This window comes from Megalobrama amblycephala, linkage group LG12 (assembly GCF_018812025.1).
Source record: "Megalobrama amblycephala isolate DHTTF-2021 linkage group LG12, ASM1881202v1, whole genome shotgun sequence".
Lineage (NCBI taxonomy): Eukaryota > Metazoa > Chordata > Actinopteri > Cypriniformes > Xenocyprididae > Megalobrama > Megalobrama amblycephala.
The window spans coordinates 14,617,118-14,631,385 of NC_063055.1; the positions used below are offsets into that span (position 1 = coordinate 14,617,118).

The 14,268-nt window shown below is 37.7% G+C and overlaps 3 protein-coding genes across 5 annotated transcripts; 2 read left to right on the forward strand and 1 right to left on the reverse strand.

Annotated features, from left to right (window-relative positions):
• The first annotated feature begins 392 nt into the window (after positions 1-392).
• On the forward strand, positions 393-5,223 carry dffb (DNA fragmentation factor, beta polypeptide (caspase-activated DNase)). Its single transcript, XM_048209342.1, has 7 exons — positions 393-585; positions 681-807; positions 916-1,101; positions 3,028-3,107; positions 3,255-3,428; positions 3,598-3,698; positions 4,638-5,223. The coding sequence occupies exons 1-7, from the start codon at positions 466-468 to the stop codon at positions 4,846-4,848; spliced, it is 999 nt and encodes a 332-aa protein (XP_048065299.1). The 5' UTR covers positions 393-465; the 3' UTR covers positions 4,849-5,223.
• Positions 5,224-5,370: 147 nt separating this feature from the next.
• lg12h1orf174 (linkage group 12 C1orf174 homolog) lies at positions 5,371-10,233 on the reverse strand. Of its 3 annotated transcripts, none has more exons than XM_048209345.1 (5): positions 9,876-10,233; positions 9,721-9,780; positions 7,904-7,981; positions 7,372-7,746; positions 5,371-6,552 (listed from the first exon to the last, which is right to left on the reverse strand). In XM_048209345.1, exons 1-5 carry the CDS (start codon positions 9,891-9,893, stop codon positions 6,451-6,453), a joined length of 633 nt encoding a protein of 210 aa, XP_048065302.1. In that variant the 5' UTR covers positions 9,894-10,233; the 3' UTR covers positions 5,371-6,450. The 3 variants fall into 3 exon arrangements, with proteins under 3 accessions (XP_048065302.1, XP_048065304.1, XP_048065303.1); XM_048209347.1 differs by lacking the exon at positions 9,876-10,233 and adding an exon at positions 8,714-8,814 and having other exon boundaries at positions 9,721-9,737; XM_048209346.1 differs by lacking the exons at positions 9,721-9,780; positions 9,876-10,233 and adding an exon at positions 8,714-9,620.
• A 721-nt stretch (positions 10,234-10,954) lies between these two features.
• b3gnt7l (UDP-GlcNAc:betaGal beta-1,3-N-acetylglucosaminyltransferase 7, like) lies at positions 10,955-12,834 on the forward strand. The gene has a single exon (XM_048211061.1). It carries the CDS (start codon positions 11,395-11,397, stop codon positions 12,655-12,657), a length of 1,263 nt encoding a protein of 420 aa, XP_048067018.1. The 5' UTR covers positions 10,955-11,394; the 3' UTR covers positions 12,658-12,834.
• Positions 12,835-14,268: the final 1,434 nt, after the last annotated feature.

Sequence of the window (14,268 nt, forward strand, 5' to 3'; positions counted from 1 at the left end):
TGTATCTTTGTTCTCGTGTATTTATTTGTGCTATTGCTTGCAATTTGTTTATTCGTTCTTATTTTATTATTGACTGTTTAATTGTCTTTCAAATTAGAACTTTAGCCTATAACGTTACTGCAGAAAGACTAATTAGCCGGTATTTAGGCCTACTTGTAGCGGCTATATATTAAAAAATAATAACATTAAACCCCAAGTGAAATTCTCAAGGAAACACGTAGCTCCAAGTGCTTACTCTAGGTGTTTGTAATACTAAATTAATCCTTCTATCATTATCATTTAAAAAAAAAAAAAAATAGCGTACGACGAGTCTGCTTTTTTACTTTAAAACATGTTGTTTAACCGTGTTATTTTTATTTGCGTCCACACGGTGGCAGCGCACGTCTTGTCGTTGTTTTGGTCGCTCATGCAGACATACGGCGAAAGAGAAACTTTGGCAGTACAACGGACAGCGGAAGACAAAATATGCACAAAATAACAAAACCCAAGCTGGTTAAGATCAGAAGTGCCAACCAGTCCAAAAAATACGGAATTGCGGCTGTTAACCTGAAGGAGCTGGTTAAAAAAGGATGTAATTTACTAAAGGTATAATACATTTTCATGTGGTTTATTAAGGTTTATTATTACTGTAGTGTTTGGATACATCCGTCAGGCATTCATAGTTCATACTCTATCCACAGGTGTCCAGCTCCGGAGTACAGGTTTGCTTGTACGAGGATGGAACTGTAGTTACCGAAGAATATTTTCAAAATCTTCCCGATAACACAGAACTTGTTCTCCTGCCCGAGGGACAGAGCTGGAATGGGCGTGAGTTTATTTCGCTGACTGACATTTGGGATGAAACTGGAAAACATATTGTAGTAAATTAAAAACAGTGTAACGAATCAGATTGCTTTGGCTTTTCATTATCTACAGTAGTTCATGAAATAAATCAGGTCCTGGGATTGGACAGACACACAGACCTTCTGATCAGTGCGGCAAAAGATCTTCTGTCAGATGAACAGTCTCCCAAACGGCGCAGAATACTGGGAGACCTTCTGAGGAACCTGAGGGACAATTCAGAGGTGGAGAGCAGAGAAGAAGACAAGGAATGGTTTGAAGGTATGTGAGGGGAAAGAACATTAGCAGATATTTACTGTATGCTGTAACTGACGCCTCTGAGGCAACATTTATGCCATTTATACAGAACGCATTCATTAATTAAAAAAAAAAGTTTTCAAAGCTATTTTAAGTCTTTTTGTTGTTGTTTTAATCATGAATGTTATGGCGTCTTTCTAATATTCCATTTGACCCGAACTTAGCCTGGCCTATATTTACATTTCTTATTATATAAATAGACATATATAAAATATAAAATATATATTTTGCTCTTGATTCTGTCATTTTTTTATGTGGCATATATTTTTTTATGAGGCTGTATTACTGGATATAACTCACAAAGAACATGTTCAGAGTACAGAGAATTAGAGTGGAAATGTTCTGAAATGTTAATGTTAATGATTCTAAAAAATAATAGGATTAATCACAAGAAGACTGCAAAAAATATATATAATATATATATATATATATATATATATATATATATAGTCAAACCAAAATTTACTCATTTAATTCATTATTACAGCTTATTCACTATAGTTAAAAAAAAATGGTAATAAAATATGACAACATCTCAGAGATAAACTGTGTCAGAAAAAAATAATCTTAATTATGTCAGATAACACTTAAATATGGTGAAGTCTGAATAATTTTTGGTTCCAAATTTTTATCAATTTTACTGGTAGTTCACTGTATGAAGAATTTTTGGTTATAATGTGTCACAGTTTACTTTATTTTGTTATCCTCACTTACATTAACTATAGTGTCCTGCACCCAATAGTAACAATATATCAAAAATGTCTGAATAATTTTTGGTTTGACTAACACCCCCACAGCATGATGCTGCCACCACCATGCTTCACTGTTGGGACTGTATTGGACAGGTGATGAGCAGTGCCTGGTTTTCTCCACACATACCGCTTAGAATTAAGGCCAAAAAGTTCTATCTTGGTCTCATCAGACCAGAGAATCTTATTTCTCACCATCTTGGAGTCCTTCAGGTGTTTTTTAGCAAACTCCATGCAGGCTTTCATGTGTCTTGCACTGAGGAGAGGCTTCCATCGGGCCACTCTCCCATAAAGCCCCGACTGGTGGAGGGCTGCAGTGATGGTTGACTTTCTACAACTTTCTCCCATCTCCCGACTGCATCTCTGGAGCTCAGCCACAGTGATCTTTAGGTTCTTCTTTACCTCTCTCACCAAGGATCTTCTCCCCCGATAGCTCAGTTTGGCCGGACGACCAGCTCTAAGAAGGGTTCTGGTCGTCCCAAACGTCTTCCATTTAAGGATTATGGAGGCCACTGTGCTCTTAGGAACCTTAAGTGCAGCAGAAATTTTTTTGTAACCTTGGCCAGATCTGTGCCTTGCCACAATTCTGTCTCTGAGCTCTTCAGGCAGTTCCTTTGACCTCATGATTCTCATTTGCTCTGACATGCACTGTGAGCTGTACGGTCTTATATAGACAGGTGTGTGGCTTTCCTAATCAAGTCCAATCAGTATAATCATACACAGCTGGACTCAAATGAAGGTGTAGAACCATCTCAAGGATGATCAGAAGATTTCTGTCAATATGGGGTGCTGTGTGTACATTAATGAGGAAAAAACTTAAATTAACTTAAATGGTTTTAGCAAATGGCTGCAATATAACAGAGTGAAACATTTATATATATTTATATATATATATATATATATATATATATATATATATATATATATATATATATATATATATATACTCTTCAACACCACAATCTTCTTGTGACTCATCATATATTATGATAATGATATGGACATATGGACATAGTGAGATTAATATAGCAGGCTAATTGTCTAAATCAATCACGATGTTACCAATGTTACCAATGAACTCCTCAAACAGTATATTTAATGTATTGAAATGTGTTGTATTTTTTTCATGTCTGTATATCAGGGATTGATACCCGGTTTAAAACCAAGTCTGCTTACATGAAGTATAACTGTGAGAGCAGAATCCGAGGATATTTGAAAGAGGTGTGACAAACTGCACTCAGTTCTGCTTTAAATGTTAGCTATATTGAAATATCAAAGATATTATTTTTAATGGATTTTATATTTATTTCATGCAGTAAAAGAGACCTGCCATAATTCTGAATGAGATATAATCTTCACTGTCTGTAGGTTGATGGATATACGCGGACTATTCCAAATGCCAAGACAAAAAGTGAATATAAAAAGGTGGTGGAGATCTTGGCAGAGAAACTGAAGGCTGCACGATTCAACGGCACCTATTTTGACAGATCGGAGAAGGATGTCCACAGGCTCTGCACTGAAGAGGGCTGGTTCTCCTGCCAGGTGCTGTAGTTCAGTCATTTCTAATGACTCTTATTCAGTCCATTGCAGGAAAATAATGAAACATAAAAATATAAAAGATCTCTCATTAAAATGTAAAATTCCTGCTTTTGTTGCAGTGGTACAGAAGTTTCTATTGGTATAAGACTATAAAAGAGTTTTACTTTAACAGGGTGCCTTTGATGAGAACAAGTGCACATTTCTCCACTCAATAAACCCGTATGGGAACCGCGAGAGCAGAATCCTCTTCAGCACCTGGAATCTGGACCACCTGTGAGTAGTACATCTCAACATTAACACTACCTGTCTAAAGTTTAGATTACAAATCTTTAATGTTTTTTAAAGAAGTCTCTTTTGCTGCATTTATTTGATCAAAAATACAGTAGAAACAGTATTATTATGAAATATTACAATTTAAGATAACTTTTCTATTGTAATATATTTTAAAATGTAATTTATTCATATAATGCAAAGTTGTATTTTCAGCAGCGATTACTCCAGTCTTCAGGGTCACATGATCCTTCAAATTTGCTGCTCTATTATATATTATTGGTGCTCATTTATTAATAATGGTTCTTATCATCAATGCTGCCTAATATTTTTGTGGAAACTGTGATACATTTACATGTTTTTTTCTGATAAATAGAAAGTTAAATGACCAGCATTTATTTGAAATAGAAATCATTTGTAACAAATCTCTTTACTGTCACTTTTGATCAATGTAATGTGTCCTTGCTGAATAAAAGAGTTATTTTCAATCTTACTTACCCCAACTTCTGAATGGTAGTGTATCACAGTTTCAACAAAAATATTTAGCACAACTTTTTTCAACATTGATGATAATAAGAAATGTTTCTTGAGTACTAAAACAGGCTATTAGAATGATTTCTGAAGGATCATGTGACACTGAAGACTGGAGTAATGATGCTGAAAATGAAGTTTTACATCACAGGATTAAATTGAATTTTAAAATGTATTACACTAGAAAACAGTTATTTTAAATTGTAATATTTCACAATATTACTGTATTTTGCTCAAATAAATCTAGCCTTGGTGAGCAGAAGAGACTTAAATCTTGATGTTCTCTCCTGATATACATTTAAATTTCAGTATTTAGGTTCTCCAATAAAGGTAATAAAGGAATTCCTTAATAAAGGAATATGAATCATTCTGAAATCCAGTTAACAAAGTAAAGCTGATATATTTTTTCAGGATAGAAAAGAAGAGGACTGTGATCCCTGCACTCGCTGAGGCCCTGAACGGTAATAAGAGCGGAGATATAAACGTGGATTATTTCTACAAACTGTTGTTCACAAGAGAGAATCTCAAGCTGGTTCACATCGTCTGCCATAAGAAAGGGGCCCATGAGCTCAGCTGTGACTCCCGAAAAATCTACAAGCGGGTCAGGAGGACTGTGAAATGAAAGGACATCCATAATCCTCTTATGAAATATGCAGCATAGTGTGAGCTTCTCAGGGCAATTTCTTATTATTGTTAGGTTATATTGTGCTTCAGGTCTGAACATTTTTATTTCTTGATTTTTAGTTTTACACAAATGTTTGTACCAAAGCAACATTTATGTTTAAATTATGTGAATGCTGAACTTCTTCAGGGTTTTATAAGTGACTGATTTTATATTTGTTCATTGTCATTTTTACTAAAAGTCTTTGAAATGAGTCTCTGGTTCATCGTTCTTTCCAGTTCCAGCTTTCAGCCAGAAGCCAGTGATTTATCATCAAAATCTTGTATCATCAGCTATCGGAAACATGTGTGGGAACAGGATGTGTTGTACAGCAAATGTCTGTAGTCCTTTCATTTACAAACAATGGTCTTTTTTATTTTACAAAATACACAAGCCTTCCCTGAAAAAAATCTCGTCAAATCATTTTAGTACACTAAACAAGGTTCAATATGAAAAAAGTCAAACATATAAAACACAAGTCAGTTTTCCAAAGTCATTCATGAGGTTTATTTTCTCTGGACGGAGTATTGTGGCTTTCGTATAATACACTGAAGATTTGATATTAAATAAGTTCACAAAATGACGTCATGTACATACAAGGCATTTGGTAGCAAAAAATTAGCACTTGATTTATCGCTTCAATAGAAAAATATACATATCACTTTCTATAATTTTTACCTCAGACAATTTGTACATAGTAGCAAAGAAACTACATATTAAAATGTTACATCTTTGAGCCACTAGTGAAGTTAGTGCAAATCCAGTCATATAAGATATCATCATATACAGACGAATCAAATTCCTAGTGGAGCAACATGCATAAAAGAGCTTGATTGGTTAAAAATGACTTTTCATATCTTACACTAAAACCCTCTTAATTTGAGATACTATCCAATAAAAAAGTCTTTACATCATAAGAATATCAAAAAACATAAGATGTCTTTAATTTTCAATTAATTATACAGCACCAAATCTGAAGTATAAAGAGTTTTTTTCCAAAACAAATTATTAATTCTCAACAGAGAATGTTTAAAAGTGCCAAATTCAGAATATCAAAGTCTGAACAGCAAACTTGAGGCACTTGACTGATAGCATTATATTTGTTGATTTCAGAGCTTAGTAAGAGAACCCAGTGTTTGCTGGTCAGCGCTGCCAGATCAACTTTATGGTACAGAGAGTTTTTCATATATTATAGCTTTCTTTAAGCACAAGCCCCAATCACATGATGGTTTAAGCCTTGAGTCTAGCACAAAACCTTCTTACTGTACATTCTGTTAATGCGGCACACGTATAATGCTCTGAAGTTTATAATTAGGCATGCACTAAAATTTTTGTCATTGATAACGTACCTCATTAAAACAGCATTACCACATTACTGATAAACCATCAGTGCATCTCAGTGTAGTTCAAACATTAATTGAGAAGGATCTTGGAATAAAATAGCTTGCTTTAAAACAATCAAGTCCATTTTACCGGCATACTGTAAAATTCCTCCCGTGTCAGTCAAACTCCTGCAGGCTTCAGGTCAAAACTGTGGCAGACAGTTTGAGAGCGATCGTGTCCTCATAGATGCTCGTCTTCACTGTCCTCTTTGGCATAGTAATGCATGCTCCTGTACTCTCTCCGACTCATTCTCTTGCTTCCTGGGGTTCTGCGTGGGTAATCCTGAAATAAAGCAGGTCAGAATGTTTTAAAACAATGCCATATTAAAGACATTAAAATTGTATCAATGACAGTTGGCTATTGAGTATATGCATCATAAAATCAACCAGACACCTGCTGCATTTTGACACCCCACTGAGAATTCACAGACCTTCGCTCCAATAATCCTACATGGTCTTGTATTAACCTCAATATTTTAGGATTACTGTGTGCAAACAAAGCCATCTGGCTGCATGTTATTTATCTGGAAAGCTTAGTTTAGACCAGAGTTATGTTACTGGGGCAAAGGGCCATGAAAGTTCACATCCATCATGGGAAGTCAACTGATATTTAACTTATTTAATTCCAGTCTTTTCTCATTTAAGTCAGCACATATACTTTACAATTGACTTTTTTAAAATTGTATAGGCCTACTTATTTTCCCCCCTACTTTATTATTCACAACTCTGGGCAGTAAGTTTCTCAGCTGACCTGTACTGTATTATGATCATGTTTTATAATCAGAAAGCACACCCAAATTCATTAATAATTAGAAATACTAACATACTTTGTTTTGTCGTGCACGTACACGCTTCCTTTTATAGAGCTTCAACAGACGTCAAACTCTGGTCACGTGACTATCACCAGCCACGTAAAAATGTTGTTCACATGAAATCAAGACAGTTTTTACTTGAATTTGTAAAATACATTAACTCTTTTAGACCCATCAAACGTAAATGCTGGTCATGCAGATGTATGAGGCGGAATTTAAATCCAGCGCTATTTGTTTTCTTCATTTCTGTTGATACCCATAATAAAATGTTCTAAGTCGGTTTAGCTTACCTGAACAACATCCAGGTTCCCAAAGAACTGCTCCACTGGGAAAATGTGATTGCTGTCCTCGTCGAAGAAAATGCTCGGGTCCTCTCGCGTTTGGGCACTGTGAACGGTCTGGTCCATCTTCACCTCTGCAGAGCCACTACACTTGGCGGCAGAGTTCTCCTTACCGCGCCGTTCACCCGGAGTCTTTTTCCCGGGCTGAATGTTGACGTTTTCATTAATGTTCGCGCTGGAGTTCTCCTCTGCTTCGCCGTGAAACGGTCTCTTTGGGAGACGTTTGGCCTCGTCGCCGTCGCCAGCCATCTGCCGCGCTGCGCTCGCGATACCAGACGCTGATCTCTGCGCCAAACCGCGCAGAATTCTCCTCCTCGCCGCCTTCTGCGAATAAAAGACCAATAATAAACGTATATGTAAAATAAATACAATACTAGCCCGGTTTTAGACGTGGTTGATACATCGTGAGAAAGGTCGCTTTACTGTAGCCGACAGACGGAAACTGTGGGGAGGAGATGGTTGGGTAGACACTGACACTGACCTTGACTGAACTTTTCACACCGGGCGGGTTTAAAGAGACAGCGCCGCACACTCGCTGTCTGTGGCTTCCAACGACAGTCTGAAACAAGATTATATCATCAATAATGCATCCGACTCACCGTCACAAACGAGAGAAATAGTGTTTTCTTTTGAACGAACATTTGAGTGAACAAATCCTTTTCGTTCGCTTCCATTTTCAGTCCTATTTTTTGTTCAGTGATGTCTTTTTTTCATTAGCACTATAGACCATCTTGTTCGTGAACCAACTAAATGAACTGGGACATAACGTGTGAATCAGTCTAGTTCGTTTCAAGGAGAGAAAGGGGTGGAATGGACATGTAAAAATGAAAGATGACTACGCAGTTAAAACGACCTTAGTAAAACAATTTATGACTCGCATATAACAAAAAATAATACGCAGTGGTCAACGTCTACCGAGTCTGAATGAATCCGTAAACGAATCTTTTTACTGAACTGATTAAAAAGATTCGACTCATTGGGCGACTCAAAAACTACCACTGCTGGGAATGGTTCACAGAAACTCGCGTTTAACAAAAAAATCCACTCGTAGAAAACAACTTGATTATCATTCTAAAGTATAAGCGCGTGCTCCAAGTGAGACCTTAGTCTGCACGCCAAAACTGTGAACTAACGTTATTTTAGTCATTTAGTATTTCTAACTGAACGCTGTAATAGTAAACTGCACAATAAAGTATACGTAAACTCGAAACTGATAGTACAAGTTCATACTACAGCAAAAAAAAAAAAAAAAAAATCTTAGAAGCAAAAGTTCTGAATCATATTATCTTACCTGCTTTGCCCTCATTGAAAGTTTAAGCGTCCAAAACTGAGTGTGGAGTCCTGTGAGTGTTTATCTCCGGTGACGCCGAAGCCCCGCCCGCATCTGATAATCTACGCTACACAGAATCACGAGATGGGGGTTGAAAATATTATTAGGCTTTTCTGAGGCTGCGGATGATACCCATCAATTAGTAGCAAAGTAGTCCGTTTGTACAGAATACTGAAGTTTAGTTTGCCGTTATAATGTAAAAGTAGCCTATGGGATGGCAACTGCTAAGTTATTCATCATAGAAATATGTCGAATGAGTCATACAACTGTATGTGACGTAAATTTACGGATATTAAGTCCAGCCTCTGATACATCCGTGAAAAAAAATAGCCTAATGCGCAGTTTGTGTTAAAATATTTGACACTTAGTCTTCGTAACAGTCATTAAACAATTTCCACAAAGGTTTTTGTCATTCTGAATATGGCTTCATCTGCCTTCAGCCTGACATCATAATAGTGGACATCATCATTAAAAAAAGCAGTTATTTGTGTCAGTATTGTTTGAAATACTGTCCCATTTAGGACTATCATCTTCGGGTTAGATAACGTGGCACGGTAACTTTTTTAGGTAGTAGCCGCCCTTATTCATCCCTGAGTTGTAACAACAAAAGTGACATGGCATCTGACGCAATGGCACATCCGGTGGCACTTCCGGTCTTCATTGGCATGTATCAGTGGCATGGGCGTAGGTTTGGTCTCAGCTTTGGTGGGGACACCCCCATTACATAAACAGAATGTAGGAAACGAAAAATGTCTCAGATCCACCGTTTATGTTGACTGCAAGATTCTAAGTTAAGGTACAGGCTAATTGACATTCAGTTACTTGCTAACATAGCATTCTATCATCCTGGGTAACACATACTATCACCAGTTAATACTATTTTCCACAGTAGAATCTGCATTTGAAAGACTGGTCAGTCACTACTGCTAGTTTATTTGTGTGGCTAGCTAGTTATTTTGCCTACTTACACTCTGACTCTGCTTTATGAAAAAGCTTTTTATGTCCCCTTTCTTCTTCTTGGGTGGCATCTACAAAGTACAAAATGGGGCAAAAAAAAACGGAATATTAAAATGTTTTTACTCTGGCCTTTGTATGTGGCAGAGAGACAGCCCTGGTAACTTACCATCGGCGGCGTCAACATGCGCGCGCGCGCGCACACACACACACACTCACCACCCGCTTGCTGCTAGTGCAAGCACAAAAGTAGTCCCGGCCCGCGCGTGTAGCCTGTCAGATACCCCGCCGCCAATCAAATTACGGCGTTTCTTGTACTGTCGTCGTCCTGGCCGTTAGAATCGGTCCAAATAGCAGTGCAAAGATCCAAATAGCAGTTCAAAGGAGCTTGCTAAATATTGGTGGGGACAAATTTGTCATCTCAAAATATTGATAGGGACTAGTACCTAGCGTCCCCCCTAAACCTACGCCCATGATCAGTGGATGTTGGCATGTGCCACTGGCATTGTCGCGAAACACTGACACTGTCGCGGTCTCGCGGACCATGTCGCCGTATGCTGTGACGCCTGCAGGAGTGACTGACAGATGAGTTGAGCTGCTATACTGACCTAATTGCTCATAATCTTAAGTGGAAATGTGACACATGCCACTATCCACTGACACATGCCATGACATATGCCACTATCCACTGACACATGCCACTATCCACTGACACATGCCATGACATATGCCACTATCCACTGACACATGCCCCTGTAGGTCACCATGATTTTGCCAAGTAAGACATGTTCGTGGATCAACATATTTTGTTGATCCTGGAACAACATTCCTGTCTGAAAATTTAGTCTTAACCCTATTCCTACCCCTAAACATAATCCTACCCATAACTTATCAATAAAATACGAGGGGAAAGATATATGAATAACACTGATGTAGAAGCACCCAACCCTGGTTGCAAGCCTAAACTTGACACAAATGGTAAACTTGTCCCTCAAATCTGATTGGTTGATTGGAATGTTGTTCCAGGATCAACAACGATGTTGATCCAGGAACATGTCGTACTTGGTGAAATCACATTCACAATGTATGTATGTATGTATGTGTTCATTTATTTATTTCAAATGCTGACAAAATAAAGCCATGTTGACTTTGAGTATCGCTGCGAACCACACGGGGGCGCTAAATACTAACATAATTTCAGTAAGTTTAGAGATAAATTGCTTGGTAACTTCAAGCATCTTTCAATGTGTGCTTGTGGGAGGAACGTGAAAGCGGGGTTACAGACCTTTAAAAGAAACAAGAAATGACTTAAACGTCAATATTTACATACACTGAATACGTAAGTAGTCCTCACTCGAGGTCTTCGTGGGGACCCTCATTTACTACGCTTGCACAGCTGTCGTTTGTAACCAGAGAGCCTGTAACAGGTAGGTGTCGTGAAGGTGGAGGAGAGGAGGGCCGATTATTTTACAGGATGACTGCCTCCCATTTTCAGCAGTTCAACGATGGAAGTTGAAGGGATAAGGACCTACGTCAATTTATGACGGGAAAACAGATAAAAACAGCCTTACAGGAGAAAAGTGGAGCCTTTCCAGCTTTATCAAAATGCCTTTTTATGGACTATTCGCTCATTTTTATATTTTCATAACACTTTGGAGATTAATTACAGGCGACATGACTGACTTTTTATGACAACTCCGCTGGCCACCCGAACAGACTGCTCTCTGAGGAGCGCGTGCGTAATGGAATTCTTGTGCAGAAAGAAAAAGAATTTAAGAACTGCGGTCAGCCTCACTTTGATTTTTGCCACTTTACTGATGCTTCAGAAATTAATAACAGTGGACACGAATATTAAAGGTATCAAAGTGAAAAACAAATTTTGTGGTACCGAATGTTCGTCATTGAAAAGAAAAATCATAAAGGCCGTTGAAAATTCGTCTCAGTCACACGGGAATGACTTGGCGCTGGTGGGAAACCCCATGCCAACAAAATGGGACGTGTCTAGAATCAAATGTAGTGAAAATTCCACGATAACGAACCAAGCCTGGTTTCGTCGTTTGAACCCAAAGTTCCGTGAATTTGTCCTGAAAAGACATTGCAGATACTTCCCAATGTTGCTGAATCACCCTGAGAAGTGTAGCGGTGACGTGGATGTTCTGGTCGTGGTCAAATCGGTTATTGAAGAACATGACCGACGAGAGGCCGTGCGACAGACCTGGGGAAAGGAACAAGAAATCCAGGGATTGAAAATCAAAACGCTATTTCTCCTAGGCACTCCAGCCACTGGTAAAGACGAGCGAAATTTACAAGCCCTGGTCCAATATGAAGACCGAACCTACGGGGACATCTTACAGTGGGACTTCATGGACACCTTCTTCAATCTCACCTTAAAGGAGGTGAACTTTCTGAGGTGGTTCAACATCTACTGCAGTGGGGTTCCCTTCATCTTCAAAGGGGACGATGATGTGTTCGTCCACACCAAGAACCTAATTGAACTAATTGGCTTTAGGGTGGAGGAGAACAAGGTGGAAAACCTCATTGTAGGGGACACCATTTTAGAAGCCAAACCGATCAGAAACCGCCAGAGTAAATATTTCATTCCCAAAGAGTTGTATGATAAACGCTATCCCCCTTATTTGGGTGGGGGAGGATTTCTCATGTCCTCACAGGTGGCCCGAAGGCTCTTCGTGGTTTCTGAGAGCGTGGAACTTTATCCCATTGATGATGTGTTTTTGGGCATGTGCCTTCAGAAGCTGCACATTGTCCCCGAGCTGCATCTGGGCTTCAGGACATTCGGGATCATAAAGCGGAAAGTGACGCCGCTGAACCGGGAGCCGTGCTTTTTCCGCAACCTCATCGTGGTGCATAAACTCATGCCGCAGGAGCTGCTGCACATGTGGAATCTTGTACAAAACGAGGAATTGGTCTGCGCCAGACAAGTCGTACTATGAAAAGACTAGTATTTATAAAGACAGAAAGATGATGTTCTTTCAAACGAAGCGTGTTTAACTTTTCGTTTTGTAATTTTTTTTGTAACAATGATGACTAGGCCTACTTGTGTTACCAATTGTCAGATATAATAAACCACAAGTCTTCTAATTATGGTCTTGTCATCTACAGGGAACAAATACCAACCGAATCTTATATTTTTGTAGACTGGGGCTAGTTGTCACACTGTTTACCCCAGTGAATGTTTCTCAGTGTAGATTTAAATTTTAAATACATACCATAAAGATATGGCTAAGTAAAAAAGTGCAAGTATAGAACATTTACACACATATCTTTAAATGTAAACTCTATCTTTTTATGCAGTTTTGAATGTTCTGGTCACACTTACAAAGAATGGGTTGTAGCTTTTAAGCACCATAAAAGTATAATTAATTTATTCTATAAGTATTTCATGCTTGTCATGCGCTATATTCCATATCTTCTGAAGTCATAGAGCTTTGTGTGAGGAACAGACTTAAATATAAGTCAGTGTTCACTCCTCGCGTGCTTTTTGGGGGGGGGGGGGTGGCAAAAACTTAATTTTGAATTGACATGAGGGTGAATAAATTATTACATTGATCTGCATCATTTTCTTTTTTGGGTAAACAATACCTCACACTGAAAAAATAAAAACCTTGTTTAAAAGTTTAAATCCATGCAACCACTTTTTAAAGGTTGATCAAACTAATTATTTTAGGTTGGAACAAACAAATTATTTTAAGTTAGAACAAACTAACAAAACTAATATGTATAAGTTAAAGAAAATTAATTATTTTAGGTTAGAACAAACTGATTATTTTAAGCTGAAACAAACTAATATTTATAGGTCCAAGTAAATTAATTAGTTTAGGTTGTCTCAAATAAAAAATAAAAAGTTGTCATTATTTGAAATGTATAATAAATCAAATAAAAAAAATGCTATTAAAACATTTTGATCAATGACTATCATAACACTTTCCTTTAGAACACATTTATATTTATTGTTCAATAAACTGACATTGGACATCCATTACAAATGTATGAATATTAAGTCTGCTTCACAGAAAAATATAAAATTTGTTACAAAATAATCAAATCATCACTTGATGACATCACATTAGTAGTAATATATTAAATTAGGAAGGTGTGTCCTGACAGAACACATTTCACCATAAAACATCCTAAAATACAATTAAATGTTAAGTCTGTATTGTATACCTGTTTATATACAAATGTATATGATGATGAACAGTATCTTTCAGCTGAACACCAGAGACAAATCCTGGAACTGCTCCTCAGACAGTGAACAGTGAAAATCCTAAGACACTGACAGAGTTTCTGATACAGAGCTGTAAGCTCTACATTTAAATACAACTAATTTATATGCAATAGCAAGCTCCTGGCCCTCTCCATAGGTCTGAAAATCTAAACTCTTTCGTACAAATCTGTGCATACGCTGAAAACACTGCAATCAGTCTCTCCAGTTGTCCATAACACTTGGCCTACTTTGGCCTTTGAGGCTGGTAGCCATCGAACTTGGGCAGCATAAGTGCAACCTCTTACAAAAGGATTTAAAGTCCTGAAAGTAATTTGCA

Excerpts from the sequence above, each read along its gene's own strand:
- lg12h1orf174 (XM_048209345.1), bottom strand. Across the intron at positions 7,747-7,903 it reads GTGTGAAAAGTTCAGTCAAG|AAGGCGGCGAGGAGGAGAAT; the intron begins GTCAGTGTCAGT and ends TTTTATTCGCAG. Across the intron at positions 6,553-7,371 it reads GGAACCTGGATGTTGTTCAG|GATTACCCACGCAGAACCCC; the intron begins GTAAGCTAAACC and ends GCTTTATTTCAG.
- b3gnt7l (XM_048211061.1), top strand. The coding sequence starts at position 11,395 with ATGACAACTCCGCTGGCCACCCGAACAGACTGCTCTCTGAGGAGCGCG.
- dffb (XM_048209342.1), top strand. The coding sequence starts at position 466 with ATGCACAAAATAACAAAACCCAAGCTGGTTAAGATCAGAAGTGCCAAC. Across the intron at positions 586-680 it reads AAGGATGTAATTTACTAAAG|GTGTCCAGCTCCGGAGTACA; the intron begins GTATAATACATT and ends CTCTATCCACAG. Across the intron at positions 3,429-3,597 it reads AGGGCTGGTTCTCCTGCCAG|GGTGCCTTTGATGAGAACAA; the intron begins GTGCTGTAGTTC and ends TTACTTTAACAG.